General features: G+C 40.0%; 6 protein-coding genes and 5 non-coding genes across 12 annotated transcripts; 8 read left to right on the top strand and 3 right to left on the bottom strand.

The window, feature by feature from the left end:
* Positions 1-206: 206 nt before the first annotated feature.
* On the bottom strand, positions 207-2,449 carry LOC136441840 (mediator of RNA polymerase II transcription subunit 22-like). Its single transcript, XM_066438360.1, has 3 exons — positions 2,224-2,449; positions 1,909-1,989; positions 207-1,556 (listed from the first exon to the last, which is right to left on the bottom strand). Exons 1-3 carry the CDS (start codon positions 2,344-2,346, stop codon positions 1,338-1,340), a joined length of 423 nt encoding a protein of 140 aa, XP_066294457.1. The 5' UTR covers positions 2,347-2,449; the 3' UTR covers positions 207-1,337.
* A 180-nt stretch (positions 2,450-2,629) lies between these two features.
* On the top strand, positions 2,630-7,664 carry LOC136441839 (large ribosomal subunit protein eL8-like). Its single transcript, XM_066438358.1, has 7 exons — positions 2,630-2,736; positions 3,580-3,709; positions 4,030-4,179; positions 5,280-5,500; positions 5,825-5,955; positions 7,078-7,147; positions 7,496-7,664. Exons 1-7 carry the CDS (start codon positions 2,734-2,736, stop codon positions 7,598-7,600), a joined length of 810 nt encoding a protein of 269 aa, XP_066294455.1. The 5' UTR covers positions 2,630-2,733; the 3' UTR covers positions 7,601-7,664.
* LOC136442773 (small nucleolar RNA SNORD24) lies at positions 3,871-3,946 on the top strand. The gene has a single exon (XR_010757050.1). It is a non-coding gene; the product is annotated as a small nucleolar RNA SNORD24 (small nucleolar RNA).
* Positions 4,234-4,309, top strand: LOC136442772 (small nucleolar RNA SNORD24). The gene has a single exon (XR_010757049.1). It is a non-coding gene; the product is annotated as a small nucleolar RNA SNORD24 (small nucleolar RNA).
* On the top strand, positions 5,639-5,713 carry LOC136442770 (small nucleolar RNA SNORD36). Its single transcript, XR_010757047.1, has one exon. It is a non-coding gene; the product is annotated as a small nucleolar RNA SNORD36 (small nucleolar RNA).
* Positions 6,037-6,112, top strand: LOC136442769 (small nucleolar RNA SNORD36). The gene has a single exon (XR_010757046.1). It is a non-coding gene; the product is annotated as a small nucleolar RNA SNORD36 (small nucleolar RNA).
* LOC136442768 (small nucleolar RNA SNORD36) lies at positions 6,819-6,894 on the top strand. Its single transcript, XR_010757045.1, has one exon. It is a non-coding gene; the product is annotated as a small nucleolar RNA SNORD36 (small nucleolar RNA).
* Positions 7,638-12,046, bottom strand: LOC136441838 (surfeit locus protein 1-like). The gene is made up of 9 exons (XM_066438357.1): positions 11,877-12,046; positions 11,555-11,594; positions 10,789-10,981; positions 10,173-10,352; positions 9,928-10,000; positions 9,383-9,430; positions 9,077-9,191; positions 8,507-8,588; positions 7,638-8,164 (listed from the first exon to the last, which is right to left on the bottom strand). The coding sequence occupies exons 1-9, from the start codon at positions 11,931-11,933 to the stop codon at positions 8,098-8,100; spliced, it is 855 nt and encodes a 284-aa protein (XP_066294454.1). The 5' UTR covers positions 11,934-12,046; the 3' UTR covers positions 7,638-8,097.
* A 242-nt stretch (positions 12,047-12,288) lies between these two features.
* Positions 12,289-14,252, top strand: LOC136441899 (putative transmembrane protein 183BP). The gene has a single exon (XM_066438447.1). It carries the CDS (start codon positions 12,434-12,436, stop codon positions 13,610-13,612), a length of 1,179 nt encoding a protein of 392 aa, XP_066294544.1. The 5' UTR covers positions 12,289-12,433; the 3' UTR covers positions 13,613-14,252.
* Positions 14,253-14,565: 313 nt separating this feature from the next.
* Positions 14,566-17,333, top strand: LOC136441830 (prefoldin subunit 6-like). The gene is made up of 4 exons (XM_066438345.1): positions 14,566-14,704; positions 15,422-15,492; positions 15,764-15,888; positions 16,375-17,333. The coding sequence occupies exons 1-4, from the start codon at positions 14,635-14,637 to the stop codon at positions 16,493-16,495; spliced, it is 387 nt and encodes a 128-aa protein (XP_066294442.1). The 5' UTR covers positions 14,566-14,634; the 3' UTR covers positions 16,496-17,333.
* Positions 17,334-18,215: 882 nt separating this feature from the next.
* Positions 18,216-21,359, bottom strand: LOC136441828 (uncharacterized). 2 transcript variants are annotated; one of them, XM_066438344.1, is made up of 4 exons: positions 21,213-21,359; positions 19,944-20,129; positions 19,329-19,542; positions 18,216-18,951 (listed from the first exon to the last, which is right to left on the bottom strand). In XM_066438344.1, the coding sequence occupies exons 2-4, from the start codon at positions 20,115-20,117 to the stop codon at positions 18,947-18,949; spliced, it is 393 nt and encodes a 130-aa protein (XP_066294441.1). In that variant the 5' UTR covers positions 20,118-20,129; positions 21,213-21,359; the 3' UTR covers positions 18,216-18,946. The 2 variants fall into 2 exon arrangements, with proteins under 2 accessions (XP_066294441.1, XP_066294440.1); XM_066438343.1 differs by having other exon boundaries at positions 19,944-20,132; positions 21,213-21,358.
* Positions 21,360-21,950: the final 591 nt, after the last annotated feature.

The raw sequence follows: 21,950 nt of genomic DNA, 5'->3' as shown, positions 1-21,950 counted from the left end.
AACAGCTTCCTTTTGAATCTATTTGTCAAGTAACATTGAAGCTTGCTATGGGGAGGCCTTTAATTTGCTGCACTTACCTCAACTCAGTACTACTAAGGTTACAAGCCCTGCGTATGTTAACCAAAGCAACTTACATACTAGTAACACACAATATATACAGTTTCGGGTGGAGGTTGATTATGTAGCTTAACTTTTATTGGGGGGGGGGGGGGGAGCAAGTGTTCAATGAACAGAATAACTTTGTGATGTTATTTGGATATGAATCTGAAAATAAAGTTCTTATCCCCATACCTTACTCACATACTTCATACAAATGTTACCATCAACCGAAGTCCTGGGATGTTCCTGTTTGCAGTACTTTCTGACTAAATGACCCAGGTTTATTTTCTTCAACATGAGGAAACAATTAAGCATTCTTGGAAAACCTGCATTAAAATTAGTTCCCTACAAACCATTAAAGAGATTGAAGCCTTAAATATCTTCAGAGATGCCTGGAACATACAATGTTGACGGAACCAAGAATCTCTCTATCTTGCTTCACATTATATTTTATGGTTTAGCACTGTAAATCTTTAAAATTTAAAATACTCCCAGCAGTTTTGTGTTCATGATTTTTGTGGTGACCCTCTCCAAAGCAAAACAACACACTATGAACAATACAGATTTTCTGTCAGTGATCCACTCTAGTCTACAATTGAAAAAGTGGCTCAGTGGGTACAGCTAAATGCATTTGTTACTAGGTCGTAGGTTCAAACCTGGCGGGGTCAGACTTTAAAATGGAACATACTGCTTTCTCTGCTTAGCACCCAGCACATATGGGGAAGCATGGTAGTTCAATATACACCACTACTCATGGACTAGCCCCCTGCTGTACTGAAATGGAGGTAGGCACTGTCCTGTGCAAAATATGGTTTTCAACTTAATACACAGTGCCCATAGTGCAACACCGGTGCAATGGCCTAGTGGGTAAAGTGTTCGCCTTGCATACGGTAGGTCGTGAATTCGATCCCTGGCTGGGTCATACCAAAAACTCTAAAAATGGTACATACTACTTTCTCTGCTTTGCACTGAGCATTTGGGAAAGAGTATGGTAGTTAAACATACACCACTACCAGTGGACTAGCCCCCTGTTGTAGTGACTTGCACAAAGTTGTGTGGTCCAAGGGCTGCCGAAACGGAGATGGGCGCCGCCTTATGCACCGTCTGGAGCGGGAAGGACTTTAACTTTTAACTTCAGCCCACTGTGACCCTAACAACACCATGAATCCCTCGTTTTTGGAACTTGAATAAGTTTAAGGAATCTACTGCACAAAAAGTCCAATGTCTTGTCTTGAATGTCATTTATGTCTTGAGGAATAGTACTCTTCCTCTAAGTCGTACAAGTCCGCTGCCATGTCATCCCTGAGTGCCAGCAGTTTTGTGTCACACTCCGCCTGGATGGCCTTGAGCTGCTGAGTTCTCTGGTTGATGCCTTCGTTTACAGAAGGGAAGTCATTAAGGATGAGGAATGTCTTCAGGTCGGAAACAAGCTTCATCAGGGACTCACCAGCTCGGACCTGAAATGTAAGGCACCGCACTTTGGTATCACTGAAGGTAAATGATTTAAGAGTTATACAAACATTCTTGACACTCATGAGATTTAAAAAAAAATTATATTTCAACTCTGGTTAAATGACACGCCAGAAATACAGTATAGTGCGAATTGCAACTATCTATTGTACTACAGACATAATCATTTGACACTGTTTTTGATTACACTCAAGAAAATGTTTACTGTTACATTATTTTGTTGTTTTGAATGGATTCTATTGTCTAAAACCTTATCATTAAAAGGGGGGGGGATAGAAAGTTATAAAAAAACTAAGGAGGTTTCAATCACTCTCTGCAAAAAAAGGTATTGATACTCACAATATTTGCAGCTCTGACATGCATTTCATATCTAGCCTGGTCTGACTGTGTGAGGGTTGATACTTGGTTCTGTTCTTCCACCTGGGAAAAAGGGCAAAGAGTTATCTCCAAGCAGATGTGTGGATATAACCTATCCAAGCAGATGTATGGATATAACCTTACATGACTGCTTGGAGATCAGATTTCGTTGTTCCTCACTGTTGAGCTTAATAAAAAATAACACACTATTGGCAGTTTTTTTTGCATTTAAAGAAAATGCTAGAGAAAACAACAATGTTGATTTTGAAAGCTTCAAAGTGACAGAGGTTTGGTTACCTTCGCCGCCTTGAGTATCTCTGTGAAGTTGTCCAGAATAGATTTGACGTCATCTTTAAGGCGCTTGTTGTAGGACTTGAGTAGTGACTCTTTGCTCTGCGTTATACCTCGCTGTTGTGACATCTTATCACCTAGAATTTAATATTTTTTTCAAAACTAAAACCTGCAGTCACACACCATCCTGATCCCACTTCCCGCTTTGTGCTCGGTAGTAACCACTCTCGCCAAGGGGTTACCTCTGAACAATTCGTTGTGAGAGGGGCTATTGATTATAACAAATAGAATACAGTTTGATAAAGAAATACCTAAACTAGACGTTACATTATTTGCAATTTGTTGAACCATCCTCGATAGATATATATGATTTATTTTTCAGAAATAAATCAAAAGAATACACACCCATCAGAGATAATGGCAGAGTCTCAACTAAAATCTCGTAACATAACGTGAGATTGGACGAGAGAATAACTCCCACAATCCTCTCCTCTTCCTTTTTGGACCTTCGTCAAAATGGTGGGTATGGAAATTGTATAGCGGCGTATGAATCAAGCAAAATCCTCGCTATTTATCAACATACTGGCTTGTATTTTAGGTCGTACTTAAAGTGAAAGTGATGAAGATATTTTCCTTGGCGTTATTTTCGACGATGGTTGTGAAAATCTGTCAGAAATACGGGCGTTTGTTTAGGTGTATCAAGATGCCGGATTCAGCATGGACCGGAATGGAAAAGAGCATTTTGTGACGAGACACATGTACAGACACCAGATTCATTTTACTCATTTAGAGATTTGCCAGCTTGGTGTTTGTGCATCTGTATGTAATAGCTTGCAAGTGTTGTAGAGCTAGTCATAGAGAGTTGCCGAGACATGCACAGTTGGCCCGGCCCTGTGCACCTCAAAACAGAATACTACCTGACCGAAAGGGTCTACTCTACTCAATAGTATATTCTTATGAACCTGAAACTCTTCTGATATGTTAGAATCCCATATATTTGTATGTCGTGGCTAATAATTAAGCGTTGCGTAAGTTTATATAACCACAGTTCATGACTTGTGTGGTGAGGAAAACCTTATCTTCACTCGCCGATCTGAATACTGTGGCTTTTATGATATAAAGGTTTATGCTACATGTTACATCACTAGTCAATCATTCCAGTGCCTATTGTCAAAGTATTGCAAGACACGTTTTTGATAGCAAGATACAACAACAAAGCTTTGACAACATGGATGTAAAAGCTGGCCATGGTACTAAATCAAATAAATAGATACAATTGTATGCAGTAGTATAAATGTCAAATGGTGTGTATCACACTTCACAGCTGCAGTTTTGTTAACCTTAAGTATCATCTCTCCCCAGCCGAAGGGAAAAGTTGCTCGCTCTAGGGGCAAGAAGGTGGCACCGCCTCCTGCGGTGGCCAGGAAGGCTGAGCCTAAGAAGAAGGAACAGAACCCACTGTTCGAGAAGAGGCCTCGCAACTATGGCATCGGTATGAACTTTTTGTACATTTTCCCATCAAGATTATAGGAATGTTATGGTTTGAAATTGTGTGTGTTATAGAACTCAACAAAACTAGTTGATGCATGTCATTTTTGAACCCTTAAAATTTTGTTAAATGTTGGTTGCTTCGACATACTAGATAGTTTAATGTGCCAGTGATGAAATCCAATATTTGCTAGTTGATGCGTCACTGATATCAACCCCAACCACCAAGATCGCTGAGGCACTATTAAAAGTCTAGTTCTTTGCAACCAAAAAAGTAAAAATGTACTTGACATGTTGTAACAACGAATGGTTATGTGTTAACAGGCCAGGACATCCAGCCGAAGCGCGACTTGAGCCGTTTCGTGCGTTGGCCTAAGTATGTTCGTCTCCAACGTCAGCGGGCGATCCTTTACAAGCGTCTGAAGGTTCCACCACCCATCAACCAGTTCACACAGGCACTAGACAAGCAGACAGGTAGGGAGACATTTTCTTCTGTCTAAAATATGGATTACCTGTATGATCCTAATGTGCCATTGATGAAATCCAATATTTGCTAGTTGATGCGTCACTGATATCAACCTCAACCACCAAGATCGCTGAGGCACAATATTAATGTACCTGGTATACAACTGTAGCTTTGAGGCATATCAAATGTGAGAATCAGACTATGGGACACAAGGGATCCTAGGTTAGGATATTCCTTTTGTCTAGTAAAGGTTAACTGCACGGTTAATTGCTAAACTTCTTAGAAGTTAGATGGCAACCAAAGCAATATAAGGGCCCAAAATATGGAAATAAGACAAGTGCTGAAATCTTAATCGTAATGACATTTACTGACAGTATTCAGCATATCTGTGTTATAATTTCACACTTTGAGCATTTCAAAACGGCGCAAAAAAGTCCCGTATGATGATTCCCTTTTTTAGTTTCGCAAGCCTACATAAATCCTGGCAACGGTTTTCAGTGAGTTTTCATATCACCACATCATATTTTTTGCATGATTGACGTCGCTATACATTGTGATAGTGTTGTTTGAACTAATCATGTTAAGAAATGACTTGATAAATTGACTTTCAAAATCTGATTTTCGGGCCCTAATAAAGTAATATTGCTTGGGTTTCCTTTAAATGTTTGAGGACTGTTTGTTAAAAGTGTTAGTATTTTGAACCACAGTACATGATGAATGGATGTCCAATTCACACTTGTGTGGTGAGGAAAACCTTATCTTCACTCGCCGATCTGAATACTGTGGCTACTACTTTTATGGTTAAGTGAAAGTTCATGTTTTCTAGTGGTCCCCAGATATTGTCTAAAAGGTAGGCCATTAGTTATGTTATACAATTTCTATGGTAACCTTACTACTACATGTTACCTATAGTATAGGGAACCCAAAGTCAGACTGTTCAGTGTTCTGCATGGTTACTCTTAGCCTTATTAACGCTCTATGACCTTCAATAAGACTCCAGTGTGCAGTTATAAAGTTGTAGAGGGTGTGAAAACTGATTAGCAATATAATAAAGATATTCCAGTCAGGGTTAGGACTGTGGTTGATGTATTTCTGTATGATTTTCCAGCCACACAGCTGTTCCGCCTTGCTCAGAAGTACCGCCCTGAGACCAAAGTCGAGCGCAAGAAGCGTCTCATGGAGCGTGCCAAGAAGCGCGTGTCTGGTAAGGAGGACGTCCCAACAGAACGCCCCGCTGTCATCCGTTCTGGTGTCAACACGGTCACCACCCTGGTGGAGTCCAAGAAGGCACAGCTGGTGGTCATCGCTCATGATGTCGACCCTATCGAGGTATGGACTTGATACACCCGTCATTACTAATGGTTTTACATCTGTTGACTTATATGCTAAGTCACTGCTGTAGAGGACGTTATGGCCAATAAAAGCTTTATTGGTGCTGAAGTAGTTTTAAGTTATTCATTCCTCGTGCTGCTGTGATGTTTGAATTTCTTCACCTGAACTGTTGTGTTGATCAACAATACGAGCTTTTTAATGCTGAGCAGCCAACATAGCCAGAGGAACCCACTACGTTAAGTCTGAAAACTTCCCTAGCTCAGATATATGTACATCTTTCTTACACCCTCATGCCTGATATATTGTGTTTTTGTCCAACAGTTGGTGCTCTTCCTGCCAGCGCTTTGTCGGAAAATGAACGTTCCCTACTGCATCGTCAAAGGGAAGGCGCGTCTGGGCAGACTGGTGCACCGCAAGACCTGCACCTGTGTAGCCTTCAGTAAAGTTAACCCGTAAGTATAGCATGTTCTTGGAATTATTGCTTTTTGTACAACCAAAATATATTAGCATTTTTCGAAAATGTAGTAACTGGGCTGCTGTGATGTATGAATTTCTTCACCTGAAGATTTTTGATGAACAAAAAAATCGAGCTTTTTAATACTGAGCAGCCAAAGTCAATATCATTTTGCTGTGTCATGTATACAGTCAATATTTTCAAAAGTCAATCAGTTACCTAGATGCATAAGCTATGAAAATTTAAACTGCTGTTGGCTTCTTTTCCATTCTTACACATCTTACCTACCCTACTCGTGATAAAACGGTACATGAGATAATGATACAGGAATGATAACAACAGGGCCATTGGCTTACAAAAGTTAAAACTTAACATTCTGAGAAATGCTGTGACAGGGCACGAGGGAATCAGGTATTGCTAAGACCGGGACGTGAAGAACGCCTTCAGCACATTGTAATGTCTTGGACCAATGGATTCTAACAATCAGTAAGTTGTGATATGGCGTCAGTACAGATGAATTGTTTAAACAAGCTCTAGAGAGAAATTTAAACATAGCTGAAACATGAAAAAAATGAGTAACAATAAAGCTCATATTGTGGCGTGAAAAGGGTCCGTAAGACTTAACTGTTAACTGTGTATAAGTAGTAGGGTAGACAGTGTGAATGGGAGTGAAGAGGGGAGACGGAGGGCTAGAGAGAGACCCTCGCTCAGTCAAGAATTGGGGTTTGGGGTTGGCTGGGAGAGCAATGACCACATGCAGGTCAGAGCCTGGGACCCAGATGTCTGGGCGGGGCTTGTGGGCTAAGGCCAATCACCAAAAATGATTTCCAACCATTTTTCTACCAAAGTGTAGTTACTTGGCTGCTGTGATGTATGAATTTCTTCACCTGAAGATTTTTGATGAACAAAAAAATCGAGCTTTTTAATACTGAGCAGCCAAAGTCAATATTATTTTCCTGCTTCATGTCTACAGTCAAGATTTTCAAAAATCAATCCGTTACCTGGATGCCATTAGATAAGCTATGGCTTCTTTGTACTGTAGTCCTGACATGGCCATTTCTTTTGGGTGATAGATTTCCTTCTGGGAAGATTTAATCTGATTTTCTTTCCAACTGTATAGTGAGGACAAGGGGCAACTAGCCAAGCTGATTGACGCTGTCAAGAACAACTACAACGAAAGATTTGACGAGGTCAGTATGTGGTTCCATACAATCTGGATTATCTTTCGAACTGCTTATGGTCCTGAATGCTATGATGATACATTTGCGCAGTGTCTGAACTAATAACTGTTGTTACCATGTGGGTAATTCTGAGCATTCTTAGCACATAACTGCTTTGCAGAATTTTCATGCTGGGAGGAACAATCTTACGGGTTTAATTTTATGCATTCCTTGCAAATTAATAGGAAAAAGTGACAAAAAATATCTGTTAAAACGTTAGTGCATTAGTCATCCAGGAACTGAAGAATCATATTTTCATTCAATCGTAAACTCAAATTGGATTACAAAATGTTGAGCATCTATATTTTGTTTTTCCAGATCCGGCGGCACTGGGGTGGTGGTGTCATGGGCAACAAGTCGCTTGCCCGCGTCGCCAAGTTGGAGAAGGCCAAGGCCAAGGAGCTTGCTCAGAAAATGGGATAGATATCCACAGATTTATCAGAGGAAAAGCTCTAAAAAGTGTAATAAACAATTCCAACAAAACATGTATTCTGGTTTTTGTGTCTACATGGGTTGAGTTTCATGATATACATGTAAGCATAAAGGTAGATGAGACATTTAGAGAAGACTGGATCATCAGTTTATTTCTTACTCTTAAACACAGAAAAAAGCTGTGGACAGGAAAGCTATGGTAGCTAAAACTCTACAGCGTTGTGTTGTATAGCTAGCTGAGCTACAGTAATATACATGGCAAGATGTGTATAATAAACCGATCCATGAATTAATTTCTGTTGAAGAAAATATCCACACATACACATGATTGCTGAATAGCCATGTTTTATCAAATAACAGTTAACTTGATTAGACACAATGATGAATGAAAACCTGCCTCAAAATTTGCTGGCTCTTATAACTGCTTCACTACAGAAGAATGGAACCCTGCCTAAAGCCTTTCTCCTATACAAGCTAACGGTATATCCTTATCTTGGCACTTTCTTGAAGTAGGTCCAGTACCATCCCAAGGTAGTCAGGATGCTCAGTGAGTACCTGGAAGAACAACAAACATATCATTGTCATTATTACAATGAGGTGAAGCCCAAAAGCTGGCAAGATGTTGATAGGATATGAGCTGCTTAAACAAGATGGGTAAGTTAATACAAGGCTATATTTTTGTTGGATCTACAATATGCCAGTCTGTACTGAGATTGACCCATCCGGAAGTTTGAGAGTATTGCAAGGGATCAAACTTTACCGACTTTACATGTGGTACTAGAGCTAGAGGGGAAACATGAATGCGTATCAAACAGTAGTGAAGCTGTAACATATAACTAGGGAGCCAAAGTCAAAGAAAACATTCTCAGAAGGCATTTTGTACATGTATATACACACCATGTGAGAATATACTGCATGTGTTCATTTCTAAGCTGCACCCTGGTTTGACCCCCTATAGGTCCGCCTGGCACAGTGCTTCCTGTGGAGGAAGAAAACCAAAATCAGGAGATACTGTAACTGAATAACTTCCTTAGTAGTGTGATCAACATCATACATAAATAGCAAACAGATTCTATGTTTGAATTGGTAAAGACCAATGACGGAAGCTTTTAGATGGGATATGTTAGACTATACCAGTCTCCACGGGTCACTGGGAAAATAGTAGAAATTGGCCAAATAGAGTCAACTGTATGAAGGGAGTTGGCTATGGAGATAGGGTCAATCCAGGGTTGCAATATTTGACCCTATCTCCATAGCCAACTCCCTTCATACAGTTGACTCTATTTGGCCAATTTCTACTATTTTCCCAGTGACCCGTGGAGACTGGTAGAGTCTAGGGATATGTCCTAACATTTTACATTTACCACACTAAATGCTTAGTTTTAAGAAAGTAAAGACGAGGTCTTTGGAATAAATCTCAAGACGTGAGAACAAGTTTTACATCCAGAACCAAACTAAGAGTTATACCTCCAACTGCTTCTATATAGATGGGCTGAGCCTCCGTTAACTGAGCCATGGCCTCCACATCCCTGAAGTGCCATCTGTTGTGTGCGATGTCGTTCTTTGGGACAAATGGTGCTCTCTGAGGGAATGAAATAACTAAATTAGGAGAACTTACTTTCAGAACTTGAGGACAGATGGTCTCCATGAACAAAGCAAATATGACACATCTGCATTGTATTGATTTTTTAAAAGCTCCTTAGATTTCAAACAAGCCACCACTGGTCTTTCACTTCATAATATCTAAGCACACCAGCATTACAAAATTCTCACCTTTTCATTCAACCTTACAAGACCAGTAACTTCCACCTCTCCTGGAACCTGTGAGGAAAACAAAATCGGTGAGAACCTCTGACTAGCTCATGGAGTAGCCAGAAATGCTCTTGATAATTGGGTTAGCAAAATAAGAAAAGTCAGAGACATGTTAATAGTTAACCTTCTAACAGGCTATCCTGAGATCTTTTCTGGGTAACAATGCTACTTGAAAATATAAAAAGGCAAGCCCAGGTTCCCAGTTGATAATAACTTAAGATTACTTCCGATAATAATTTCATCAGGTTGGTAGAACATAGGATATTTGGAGTTTCTTTTAACACAACCAGGTTATCTCACCTACATCGGCTACTTCTAGCGGTGAGAAGCAGTACTCCAGTCAGAAGCTCTGAAGAAGGTGTCTGACAGACACCGAAACGTCAGCAGGTGAGATTACCTGGTTGTGTTAAAAGAAACTCCAAATATCCTAACTTAAGATTACATGTGAGCCTCCACAAAGAGATAAGCTTGTAGCAATCGTACATTTTTAAATGTAAAGTACTGACCTGGCCATTTGGTCTTGTTTCTGGTTTGACGTTTTTCATGGACACCCATCCCCTGTTCACTAGAATTGTCCTCCTACATGTGAATCAAAGAACACTGAAATCTCCATATCGTACACAAGAACTTCCAGTGAATATCATAAAATTAACATATAAAAAAAGCTGTATTATTTCGATTATTACAGCAATTAAACAAACAACACAAAGCAAACAGCCCAGCACATACAGAAAATTTGAGCACCACCTACCCTGTATCCGAACAGTGAAAGGGTGTTACCACCTGTGCCCCTGACTGTGCCCTGGGTCCCAACCCACCTCCTGCATCATGGGTGTTCAGGGAACGGGGTAGGAGGTACATCTCCTTGGAGTGATCAAAACTACCCTTCACTTTGACTGGTCTGTACTCCATCATCTCAAGATCCTGCTGCCTGAAAACAAAGTAAGAACAAAAATCCATGTGATTGGCAGACATTTGTGTACCGACATTTGGTATATTGCCTGTAGCATACTAAAGATTGAATCATTAAGGTAGCAAGCACGTAACAGTGTACCTACGAGTACAAGATACATGTATCTATTAGGAAAGAAACCCACATATGGGCTGTAATGCTTATCCAGTAAGTAAACATCTCTATATTCTGAGCAGTCTTCTCATACAGAAAAATGACCACCGTGTACATGTATATAGAGAATATTACGAAGGTAAAGCGCTCAGACTGAGGCAAAGAGTAACGTGTAGGCTTTGTAGATAGTAGTGCAATGCGCCTTGCCATGGCTCGCATTTTCAGCCAAGCACACTAAATCACCCCTACTCTTCTCTATTAGTGTTTGGTTCTATCTTTAGTTAACATAAACCCTACTTACTCTGTAGGTATAGGAACAGGAGGTCTGTTAGTCATGGCTTCCATGTCTTTAATCAACTCTATCTTCCACTGTCTCCTCTGGACCTGCCACGTGCCCAGACCAAAGGCTGCAGCTGGGATAGACAGGAGGAACCAGGCATGGGGAGGGGGGAGGAGGCTGGACCGGGAGGTGGCCTGACTGGCATATCTGGTACCTGGGGAACAGGTAGAACGTAAATAGGTTACGGTCACAAAGCCATTGAGGCCATTGGGGCAGTGTTTTGTTAATCTACTATGTCTATTAGTATTGGAAGGCAGAGCCTCTCCTTCTATTGCTTTTTACTTACCGAACCAAAGTCAGATTATCCATTTTCTATCAGGGTGGAATTGAGGAAAGTCGTGTTCATTGCCTATCCCAAGGACATGTCTAACCAGAACACCAGGAATAGAACCTATGACCTCTCGATCTCGTATCCACCAGCCTAGCCACTCTGCCCACCATAGCGCACAAGAAAAACATCATTAATCCTGGAAGTGTCAGATAATATTGGTATATATATTGGAAGTCAAGTAAGGTTGATTAACTTGATAGAAGTACTGATCTCTTTGGCCCTGACATTTGACATTCAACATTTTCTAGGCTGACCTTACGAGCCTGATGTTTTGGTTCCCTGACACCCAGATTCAGGGAATTATAGCAAGATATTTCTGCTGATATCAATTTATGATAGATATTGAGATTATCCATCATGGCATCATCACCATTTATCTACGAGTCCATCTCTTACCTGGACAAAATGTCCTGTTCCTTGCTGCCAACAAGCCAGACTGGAAAAGGCAAAACATAAAGTGAGACTCTGATATACAAATATGAACTTACTGAATTTTAAATTGATGATCAAAATTATTTGTTGCGTTATCTCTTTACTTGTAACATGCACTGACATAGGACCAATACTTAACTCTGCTCAGTGCAATACCTTAACAGATTTATAAGCACTGTTAACCTTTCAATAGTCAAACAAAATAAATTTCGACTGAATTGTCAAACTGTGTTGTGGTAGTATCCTATGTAATACATGTTACATGTATGTACAAAATTAAGGTTACCTGTGACCCGTTCCTGAGGCACTGTAACGTGACCCTACTCAAGGAAAACGCGCTCATTTTGTCAGCAGCTTTCTTGAATGTCCACAGGTATGGGTTTAATCAAGGGAATCATCTGCAGAGAGGTGTAGTCATGTAATAACCCATGGAGTGTGTAAATGAGTGAGGTTGCATAAAATGTTTTAGGTCAAAGGTCGATCCAAAATGGCACTAACCACTATGTCTGATAGGGTCCAATCACAAACTAAGAAAAAAGTAATTAATGAAAATACAGCTAATTGAATACACTATGGACCAATTTATAGTCTATTCATATTATTTTCAAGTACGTTTGGTTCATCAAACATATGTAGAATGGTATCAATCTTGCATGAAGCACTGATATTTTATCCCCTTTACCTTAGTGGTTCCAGCCATAAACATCCAAGCGTCATGGCTGTTGTTGGTGGGAGTGTGCTCCTTCCAACATCGTCTTTATCCGTACAAACTTGTCGCTGAAGCTTGAAAAGTCAATACTGTAGAAGCTGACATGCGTGTAATGATACAGAGATATACAGGACATGCCGAAGAGAGGAAAGAAGGCCAGGGGGAGGCGCGCGAAGTTGGGCGGCACAGACGCAGACGTCACCCTTCAACAGTTTGCGGACGCCGGTGGTTCTCAGCCCCCATCTAGCAGGGTAGGTAAGGGCGAAGCTAACGCCTTCGTCCGGCAGGCCAAGGCTCTCTGTTACGTCCAGCCTTCAGAGACGTTGAAGATGGAGGAAGAAGACGCAGTCCCCTGGTATGAGAAAGACTGGGACAGTGACCATGAAGAAAGTCGTGCAGACAGTGACACTGAACTTGAAGAAAAGTTGATTATTAGCACTAACCAACTTAACAGTAAATATGACAGGCCAGAGCACGACAACATAGATCCTGAAGTTGAATATCCAATGGATTTGTGGTTCGTACTCGCTCCCTACATCAGGCCGGAAGATACTGGAAGGTTCGGTGCAATCTGTCGAAATACTTGGCTTCTTACAAGAACCATTGGCTTCTGGCGAAGGCTCTACAACAGGCACTTTCTGTCCAGCACCCAGCTGCCTGAGCGACTCCAACCTGAGTGCATGGAGAGAACCATGTGCCTGCGGACGTGCGTCGTCCGTTCCCTGTTCTACCTGTACGCGCCCTTCCTGCAGCGTGTGAACACGAGAGCACCTGTGGACCAGGAGAGGTTCAACGGCATCATCGGCAGCAGGTGTATGTACAGCTGGTGCTCCAAGGGGCGCACCTGGCTCTCCACACAGTCTGGGATACGAGACGTCTGGTTCTTCTACTTCAAACTGCAGCTCCCCGGCCGGCCACTGGGTGGCGCCTACCATCCCAGGAGGAGGAGGAAGCTGTGGGATGTAGATGAAGATAACGAAGATGCCCTGGTGAACCCGGAAGATGGTTACTGCATACTCCGTATTGTGGCTCCCCACTTTATCGCTGTGCCGGGAACCGTTATGGGAAAAGTCATGGCTGACATCAAGCTTGCTCTCAGTGGGAACATGCAGAACCACTGTATAATGATGAACTTCTCAGATCAGCTGTGCACAATGAGGAAGAAAATCAAGGCAGCTAATGCTTCAAACAGGGCTAGGACTAAAGCTAACTGCTCAACCATGCTGGGGGAGAGAGTTATTCTGGACCCCGTTAAAAGCATTCAGGTCTTAAACTGGTGGCATCCCCAGTATCCATACAAGTATCCTGGCTAGCTGTTGTGCCATTACTGGTAGATATTCTATTGTAATTAAGCCTAGACTTATTATGGATTTGTTAAACCATGTGTATTTGCTGCAGAGGTAGCAACATGCCAATTGAGTCAAATACACAATGCTTATCTACTTTTGCTTTACAAAGGATTTTGAAATACAATTTTTAGGTTGTAATGTAGCTAGCATCTTATTTTCTGACCATGATGTTGAAATTCCAAGCCTATTCCTTATTCATAATAATAAAATTAATTTTTTGATTGATTCGGCTATCAGACATTTCCAGCCTTTGGTTTCAAAAACTATTGGTGTGCTGGGATGCTCTTTGGATCAGATCAGAGATACTAGTATGTCAATACAAGGAGGTTATAACCACCTTGGTCAATGGCAGCTATACAATAAATATCGGCATGAAAACTACAATAGGTGCAATAGAAATGTGAAGTATTGTAAATGTACATGTAAGTTGAAGGCATTAAGAAAAAGAAAACTTTTACCCACACGACTAACAGAGATGTACATGTATCAAGCTTCAGCAACATGAACTGAGTTCACAAAATAAAAAGTAATTTATCATATAATGTCGTGTTTGTCTTTATTGCAGATATGACTGATTGGGAACAAGTAAAAGTTACGAAATACACTCTCTTGCATACTGTTTGTGTCGCACATAAAGTGTATAACTTCTGTGTCTCCTTTTTAAAGTAATTATTCTCTACATAGAATAGATCTAACGTTATCAATTAATCAAAGTTTTCAAACATATATGATATAAAAAAAGCAAATCAGATTGCAAAGTCATTTCTTCCTCCTATGTTCGGTCAAATTTCGGAGTAGCTGTTGGGATGGAAGATTACAACGGTTTAGACTGTCTTTGACATGGGTCAATCGCTGTTTAATAGAGAAACCAGCAGTCAAACAGTGTTACGGTCCTCCACCCAACATCTGCTTGGAGATTTACTAAGTTGGGTCCAGTGACCTCTGCCCCTGAACGGACTGTACCACTTTTCATAATCATCATCACCATGGCGGCTCTGGAGACAATGCGGACCCAGTTGGAGAAGAAACTGAAGGAATTCCAGGGAGTTCAGAAAGGTAACAGTGAGATTTAAGTGTTAGATGATCCCTTGGTAAGCTGGCTGTCTCCATATGTCCGGGAAACTAGCGGATCAGGCGGATTTAGCTCACGACGCGCGTAGACACGTGTGGGGAGGGGGGCAAAAGTAGCACGGGCAGCACATTTTTTGCTCGAGTTAGTGTAAAAATATGTGTTTCCGTTGATTGACGTGTTTTCTACATAGATATGTTCTTTGTTAGCAATGTCACAGAAGAATTGGTTGCTCCGAATACAAGACATGACTTTCAAAGTTATAGTATAGCCATAGCTTTTGAACTTTGAAACGTTACAGTCAAGGCTATAACGTTAATAATAATTTTGACAGAATGGCCTGTCAAATTATAAGAATTTGGGGTTTGGTAATCTTATGAATAACACCTCATGATCCTGTCAACTTTAACCTAATCCTGTAAAATGGTGAGAGAAGACTTATTAACATTCTGAGCAAGAATAATCAACAAGAATAGAATTAAAGTGAAGGCTGGATGTTGAAAAAATGTTCAAGGCGGGGATCGAACCCGCAACCTCTTACTCACTGGACCATTTGAGCCATAATTTCCACAAATTCTTTGTTTGGACGTTTGCTAATGCTATTCCTGTGCTTCCTGTCATAAGACTTTGTTCCTAAATAGCCATGCTGTTTTGTTCAAAGTCTGTCCTAACCACATTTTCCCTTCCTCTGATAAATAAAACAGATCTACAGAAGACAGCGTCGACTAGGAATCAGCTGGATGTGCAGCTGAATGAAAACAAGATTGTGAAAGAGGTGAGGTTTTCAATATAGTATACAATAATATCATTTCTCATGTGTTAGTTTTAAGACAACTTATTTGATAGAGAGATGATGATGGTATCACTCCTTCCCCAAATAAAAAAAAAAGTGAAAAATTACTAGTTACTAATTTAGAATGACTGTCACCATCTTGGGTCTATGTCTTCCATAGATCCACCAACATGGCAGCTCCTATGCATTCAACATTGCATACATAGATATAAGTTGTACCCTCATGAGCAAACACAGTCTTGATATTCCACAGGAGTTGGAACTGCTGGAGACAGATGCTAACGTGTACAAGCTGACCGGACCGGTACTGGTCAAACAGGACCTGGACGAGGCCAAGGCCAATGTCGGCAAGAGAATAGAATATATTGACGGGGAAATGTAAGTATCTGAATACTTCTGTCTACTGGGTTGGCTCGAAGTAAGGTGGAGGTCTTCCCTTATGTTGTTAGACCATCTCTTGCGAGGTCTTCCCTGTGTATTTTACTTCCTGCCTACTGTTTATTGATTAAAACTCATGAGCCATAATGAGAATAGTTTGCAATATCTTTTCACGGTTGAAACAATGGTAGTAATGCAATGGAAGAGAGAGGTCACAGCAAAAAATGCAAATTTAGCCCAGCAAAAATATCAAAATTTTGTATTCATAGATTCATAGAAAATATAAAACTGCAAGTAATAAGCTATAGTTGCCTCAGTCATGTCAATGCAATTTGTTATAAAAAAGTAGACAACATTTTATATTCATATTGTATTTTGTATTCATAGAGTCATGGAAAGTATATACAGAAACTGCAAATATTAAGCTATAGTTGCCTCAATGCAGTTTGTTAAGAAAAAGTAAACAACAGCTATTTTATTTTGCAGTAAACGTCAAGATGCAACCATTAAGGATTTCGAAGAGAAACAAGAGAAGAGCAGAAAGGAGCTGACAACTCTTCAACAGCAGTTCCAGCAGGCCCAGGCTAAAGCTACTGGCAAGGCATAACATAACAGGTGTTAGGAGGGATCACTGACTGATTGTGTAGTCAATTGTGACCATTGTAGTGATTTCAATGTTTGCTTTGTATGTTGTCAACATATATAGTTAACATAGTTTGTGGGGTTAGTCTGATGTGTTACATACATGTGTATAAAGTTGTTGTTACATTATTTGGCAGTTCTTTTGTTGTAATGGATTATCTGCATGTTTAGATGACTGCAAAATCTGTCATAATTTGATGTGTCCTACACGTTAGAACCTCCATCAACAATCAAAGCTGTGGACTTAATTTTCCGTCTTTTGACTTATTTGCCAGCATCGGAGCCCACACTGTTGTACTGGATAAATGCTGCTTTGTGCATGAGGAACTTGATAACTCTATAGTATCGGTTTCAATAGGTAACGTTTACACTACATACAGGCTAAGATGTTGGCATAGAATGGCAAGTATGCAGAAGTTTTGGATGGAACCTCACAATTTACATATGAAAATTCATAATAATCATCTTTAATACTCTCAGTCTCTGTTCTGGATTTTGTTAATACATACATATTATTGTGGTAAAATGTGGTTGTGTTTTTGGTGTGTGTGTTTTGAGTTCTTTTATTTGTAAGAGACCAATGCTGGAATTTTGAATTTACAGTTGACTTGAATGATATTAGCTCTATTAGTTGGCACAAAATGCACAAGTATGACACACCTTTTATAGGTGTATAGTATTTGTTTACTTTGATGTGTTTACACCAGTAGTATGAGAGCACAAAAGATAACACTCACTATATCCCGACATTATGCATTAGAAGAGTGTGCTGTTATCATGCATTAAAATAACTTTGTACCCTACATGGAATTGTAGTGTTTCCTATGTTTTGCATATGTGTGAAAGACAGGAGGTCCCCTATCACTATAGTGGTGTTGCCACTCTGACAATGGTACTCATTGCAGTGACTGAGACTTGGCTCAACTTGGTCAAGTGTTTCTGACCCCAAATTTTCTCCCCAATGTTAGTATTGTTACACTGTTTACAGCAAAGACAGTAGTGACACTTTGCAGGTATTAAAGGCTGGTAGAGAGGTCTTATGAGCTTTTATTTTTAACATGAAAGTAAGTCAAGCGTCCGTAGGGTGGTGCTCATACATGGTTTGTTGTTGATCCAGCAACTTCAACCAGCAATTTGTTGTTTTATTGTAGCTTACGTGCATTAGAGGACTCCAGATTCTAGATAAATGAACAAACAAACAATCAACCAATTGGTTTTATCCTTCGTTATGATATTTTATTCTGCCTTTGTTACCAAACTAAGATCAACTGATTTTCCTCATTTTAAGGCTTCAAAGAGACACTCTACAACTGACCTAAGTACTGCAACTTGAGCTCATAGGAAACTTGTCTAATTACACGGTAATTGTTTGTTGTGTGCTGTTGTCTGGGTAATCACTTCGACTGATGATGATGAATTAAGCCATATTGATTTCTAAACTTCGACCTTTCATAGTGCCGACTGAGGACAATATGGTTGCAGTACTCCAGTCTGCCGCAGTGTGTCTCTTTTGAACCGTGTCGGCGCTGCAGGTAGATCGCTCTTCATTTTAGTTATGCGTCCATAAAAGGTGTGGAAACTACAAACAACTTCCTTGTGTTACATATATCACTAAAAGATGTACTTACACCATGTAATAAGGTACACGAACTCTCAAGTCTCAACACAATGAAAGAGCAACACCATTCGATTCATTACAAATTTTATTGTGACAATCAGTTATAATCATCATGAAACTTCTTCGACTTTGAATACTATGCATTTGTGAAATATCTACGGCTGTCTTTTCAATGATATGGTTGATAAACATATCAGTAGCAAGTACAAAACAATTTTATATATCTAAATAACATAAATATGATATTCAATGCCATCATTTCCTCAGTATAAACACCAAAATAGCAATAATACGATATGAAACGTTACTTTAGAAAATAAAATCTATAGAATACAAAATCAAAAGAGTCAATGGGATGGCCAATGGGATTTATGCATTAATCTAATTTACCATAAGCACCATTGATATCAAATGTTTGCCCTTTGTTATACATGACTTTATGTACTACCCATATACGTAAATGTAACATAAATGGAATGACTGTTAACAATGTGCAGGGTCAATGGTAAAAATTAAGGTCTAACAATTTACAATGCCTTAATCTATATAGAATATTTACTTGGGGATCATGCATGGTTTGTAAACTGTATGCAGTTTTGAACCTTCAGTCTTGAGATGCAATACTTGATGGCATATATGACTTATATGGCAGTTCAGTTAAACTCATGTTTCCATGGGCTAAGTGAATTCTGTATCATGTCTCTGTTAGTTTAAGTGCGCAAACATTTCCTATACTTCAAGAAGCGATGCAAGATGAAGACAACAGCAGCAACTGCACCCAGTCCCAGAATGTAGGTCTTAACCTAGAAATATCGAAGCAACGGTTTGAGTAAAATATGATAAAATCCAGACAAAACAACTGGATAAAACGGCTATTTTCTTCACTATCATTTGTCTAAGAACAATACCAAATACCAGCATATGATATCTGATATAAATGATTATTGCACTTTGTGGTAGGCAGTCTTACTATTGCATTTTTTTACCAAATTATATGTAAAACTTAGGCCACACGGCCCAGCCTTCTGTTTTCACAATTTTTTTTTCACAATTTTTTTTTTTTAATAAAAAAAAAATCCATTAACCAAGAAATCAAATTGGTGTGGCCTTATGGTGTATTAAAAAAAACACTAGAAATATTCAACAGTTTCACTTCATATACATATGAATATCGAATTACCTGAGTGCCCCCGATCTGTTCCTTCCCAGTTTGGCACCAGTTTGCGAAGTTCTGACTGTTGGAGAACGTCAGGTCGTAGCTGTAGGAGCGCCCCACCTGCCCCTCTGCCCGCTTCACCACCTCGGCTTGCGAGAACGTCGTAAACGTTCCCTTCAAGTTCACTGGTTTCACCCTTTCCACCTGCAGTCACCTGACTCAACCACTTCTTTACCACCTGCCAGAATATGCGTTAGAAATGTCTTCAAGTACTATAACAAGTTTGTAGTATTTAAGCCCTTAGAATTACTGTACATTGAATATTTCAAGTCCAAGAATGGCCTACATGTACAATGTGTAATTAGAAACTTTACTATAATGATAATGTCTCGCACAGTTACATTGAAAAATGGCCAAAATACTGCACTATCAAACCATAGACCAAACTTACTACTGTTAGTTACATACTGTATCATGATCATGGAAAGGGGAGTCTCAATTAGTGTTTAATAAAGTCAACAATAACTCAGTCTGGTAAAAATTGTCTTCATGACCCGAGAGATTGCTTGCTTCATACTTTTCAAAATGAGGGAAAAGCTGCAGTTTTAAGCAGTTTACTACATGTAGTACTCCACCTACATTGTGGTGGTCATCGTTGTAATGCACCACTTTCCCCTGTCCGACATAGATGGCGTGACGTTCGGACAGACCGTTGTCAGACCTGGACCAGGTCTGATAGGAGATCTTGTCCCCCGGCTGGGCCTGGAGCTCTTCAGCCAGCTCCATGGAGGGCCTCAGGTGACTGTCTTCCATGCCTGATATCACCTACTGCAACACAACATGAGGAACTGCCATAAGACTAGTCCAGCAAGACACCACAAGACAGCCCTACCGGTAGAAGCTCATTTGATGCCTGCTCCGCACCAATTGCGACACTCAAACCAAAATTCATATAAGGCTCTACCATTCCACAAACTTTAAGACTGTAAAATTATAGACACTCATTTTACCCTCAAACTGTGAGAGACTGGAATTCACTACCTCAGGAAGTCACGGACATAGCCGACCCTCCCAAGTTCAAGGGGGCTGTGCTGCTGCACCTGAGAGGACAATAACAGCGCAGCGCACTCCCCCGGGCGCTTTACCCAGACAAGAGGGGTTTTGCCCAGTTCTCGATCAAGATCAAGATCATCAACACACAAGGGAAAGTCAGAAAAGCTTGCCCCCCCCTAGTATTTCCTTTGCATGGAACCACTACGAATAGATTTTTTAAATGACCAAAGTAAAATATATGGCCTATCGACCTACCTACATGTAACTAGAGAAGGCCACACTCCCAGTGATGAGTATACTGACAGTCGTCCTTGACTACGAAGGACTACTGAGATTACAAGACTTAGGGAAACCTAGGCTACAAACACACACTTAGTCTAGATTCTCTGGTTTTTCTACAGCTGGTTTTGTCTACAATGAAGCTAATTCTAAGTCTTTGTATGATGTGATCCTTTCCCCTTGTGTGTCACACAACCGCATTGAATTTATCACATGGCTGACCCTGTTGTATTTCTGGCTTAGCCCTTGACACATTTAATATGTACTTTTAACAGGCTCAAGCTAACTGCAAATAACCGCAGGATCATAGGAAACTCAGGTCAACCTAAACTGTTCACTACTAGCATAAGCATTTAAACACTAGGTAAAACCTCAGGTTTGTTGGATGGCAGCCTACAACCACTGTTGTAAAAGAAGCACACAACAATGTAGGTTGTTTACATGACACTATCAACATGGCTGGGCATCCCCAAACAGACACTGACAGTTACCATGTCACACCATGCATGCATGCTCCCAAAATAACATTCACTTTCAAATTGAGCTCACATTAAGTAGTATATTGAAGGCACTGACCTAAAATATGTCGGCTTGTCGCCAGTGTCTGGGTGCAGTCTCATAAACAGGTTAGTATGCCTTATGGCAGAGCATAGACAAAGTGTAAACACATTCAAGGACTTCTGGTCTGCCTTGCCTGATATTTAACCCTTGACCTGCTTTTGTTCTTAAAGTGTCTCCTTTTCCAGATCCTGTAAAACCACATTCTACTTGATATGTGGTGCAGAACAACAAATGTTTTTGTTTTTTAGTTTTAGCTCACTAGAACTTGACTAAAAATGTGTAGTTACACACTGAAATTTTAAGCATGCATATGATATATGCGGAAGACTGAATTGAACTTCATGTTCTGTTCACGTGAATAGTGTGTGACTTCAGACATAGCATGTGTGAGGTGAAGCAAATATTTACTCAAAAAACACTCACTAAGATTGGACATTGGAACTGTTTATTACTGTAGCTGTTACAGTCCATTTTAAGATATACTTTTACTTTACACAGTCATGTATTTACATACAGAATATACAGTATCAGTTAACCATACTAAATATACATTGAACACTGATTTGCATATCCTTAAAAAAATTATTAGAATCGTACCCCAAAGTTGCATGTTTGTCATTTACATGTCAGAGTCATGTAATTCTATGTCATATGCAACAAAAGGTCACGTCATGATGTTTGTCTTCCACAATGCAGAATATTAATCATGATTACCATACATTTTTCCTGTCGATGCACCTTAGTGCTAACGTT

The sequence above is a fragment of the Branchiostoma lanceolatum genome, chromosome 9, assembly GCF_035083965.1.
Source record: "Branchiostoma lanceolatum isolate klBraLanc5 chromosome 9, klBraLanc5.hap2, whole genome shotgun sequence".
NCBI classification, from domain to species: domain Eukaryota; kingdom Metazoa; phylum Chordata; class Leptocardii; order Amphioxiformes; family Branchiostomatidae; genus Branchiostoma; species Branchiostoma lanceolatum.
The sequence above is the reverse complement of the archived record's forward strand: the minus strand, read 5'-3'. Positions and strand labels throughout refer to the sequence as shown.

Bases quoted from the DNA above. Each gene is read 5' to 3' on its own strand.
- LOC136441838 (XM_066438357.1), bottom strand. From the start codon at position 11,933: ATGAGCGCGTTTTCCTTGAGTAGGGTCACGTTACAGTGCCTCAGGAAC. The intron at 10,001-10,172 runs GTAGGTGGTGCT...ATTCACATGTAG, and splicing joins TTTCACTGTTCGGATACAGG to GAGGACAATTCTAGTGAACA. The intron at 8,589-9,076 runs GTATAACTCTTA...CTTCCTCCACAG, and splicing joins CTATATAGAAGCAGTTGGAG to GAAGCACTGTGCCAGGCGGA.
- LOC136441839 (XM_066438358.1), top strand. The intron at 3,710-4,029 runs GTATGAACTTTT...ATGTGTTAACAG, and splicing joins GCCTCGCAACTATGGCATCG to GCCAGGACATCCAGCCGAAG. The intron at 7,148-7,495 runs GTCAGTATGTGG...TTGTTTTTCCAG, and splicing joins ACAACGAAAGATTTGACGAG to ATCCGGCGGCACTGGGGTGG.
- LOC136441828 (XM_066438344.1), bottom strand. From the start codon at position 20,117: ATGGAAGACAGTCACCTGAGGCCCTCCATGGAGCTGGCTGAAGAGCTC. The intron at 19,543-19,943 runs GTAGGTGGAGTA...ATATTCTGGCAG, and splicing joins ACAACGATGACCACCACAAT to GTGGTAAAGAAGTGGTTGAG.
- LOC136441840 (XM_066438360.1), bottom strand. From the start codon at position 2,346: ATGTCACAACAGCGAGGTATAACGCAGAGCAAAGAGTCACTACTCAAG. The intron at 1,990-2,223 runs GTAACCAAACCT...CCTTTTTCCCAG, and splicing joins AGATACTCAAGGCGGCGAAG to GTGGAAGAACAGAACCAAGT. The intron at 1,557-1,908 runs GTGAGTATCAAT...CTTACATTTCAG, and splicing joins ATGTCAGAGCTGCAAATATT to GTCCGAGCTGGTGAGTCCCT.
- LOC136441899 (XM_066438447.1), top strand. From the start codon at position 12,434: ATGCCGAAGAGAGGAAAGAAGGCCAGGGGGAGGCGCGCGAAGTTGGGC.
- LOC136441830 (XM_066438345.1), top strand. From the start codon at position 14,635: ATGGCGGCTCTGGAGACAATGCGGACCCAGTTGGAGAAGAAACTGAAG. The intron at 15,493-15,763 runs GTGAGGTTTTCA...GATATTCCACAG, and splicing joins AAAACAAGATTGTGAAAGAG to GAGTTGGAACTGCTGGAGAC. The intron at 15,889-16,374 runs GTAAGTATCTGA...TTTATTTTGCAG, and splicing joins GAATATATTGACGGGGAAAT to TAAACGTCAAGATGCAACCA.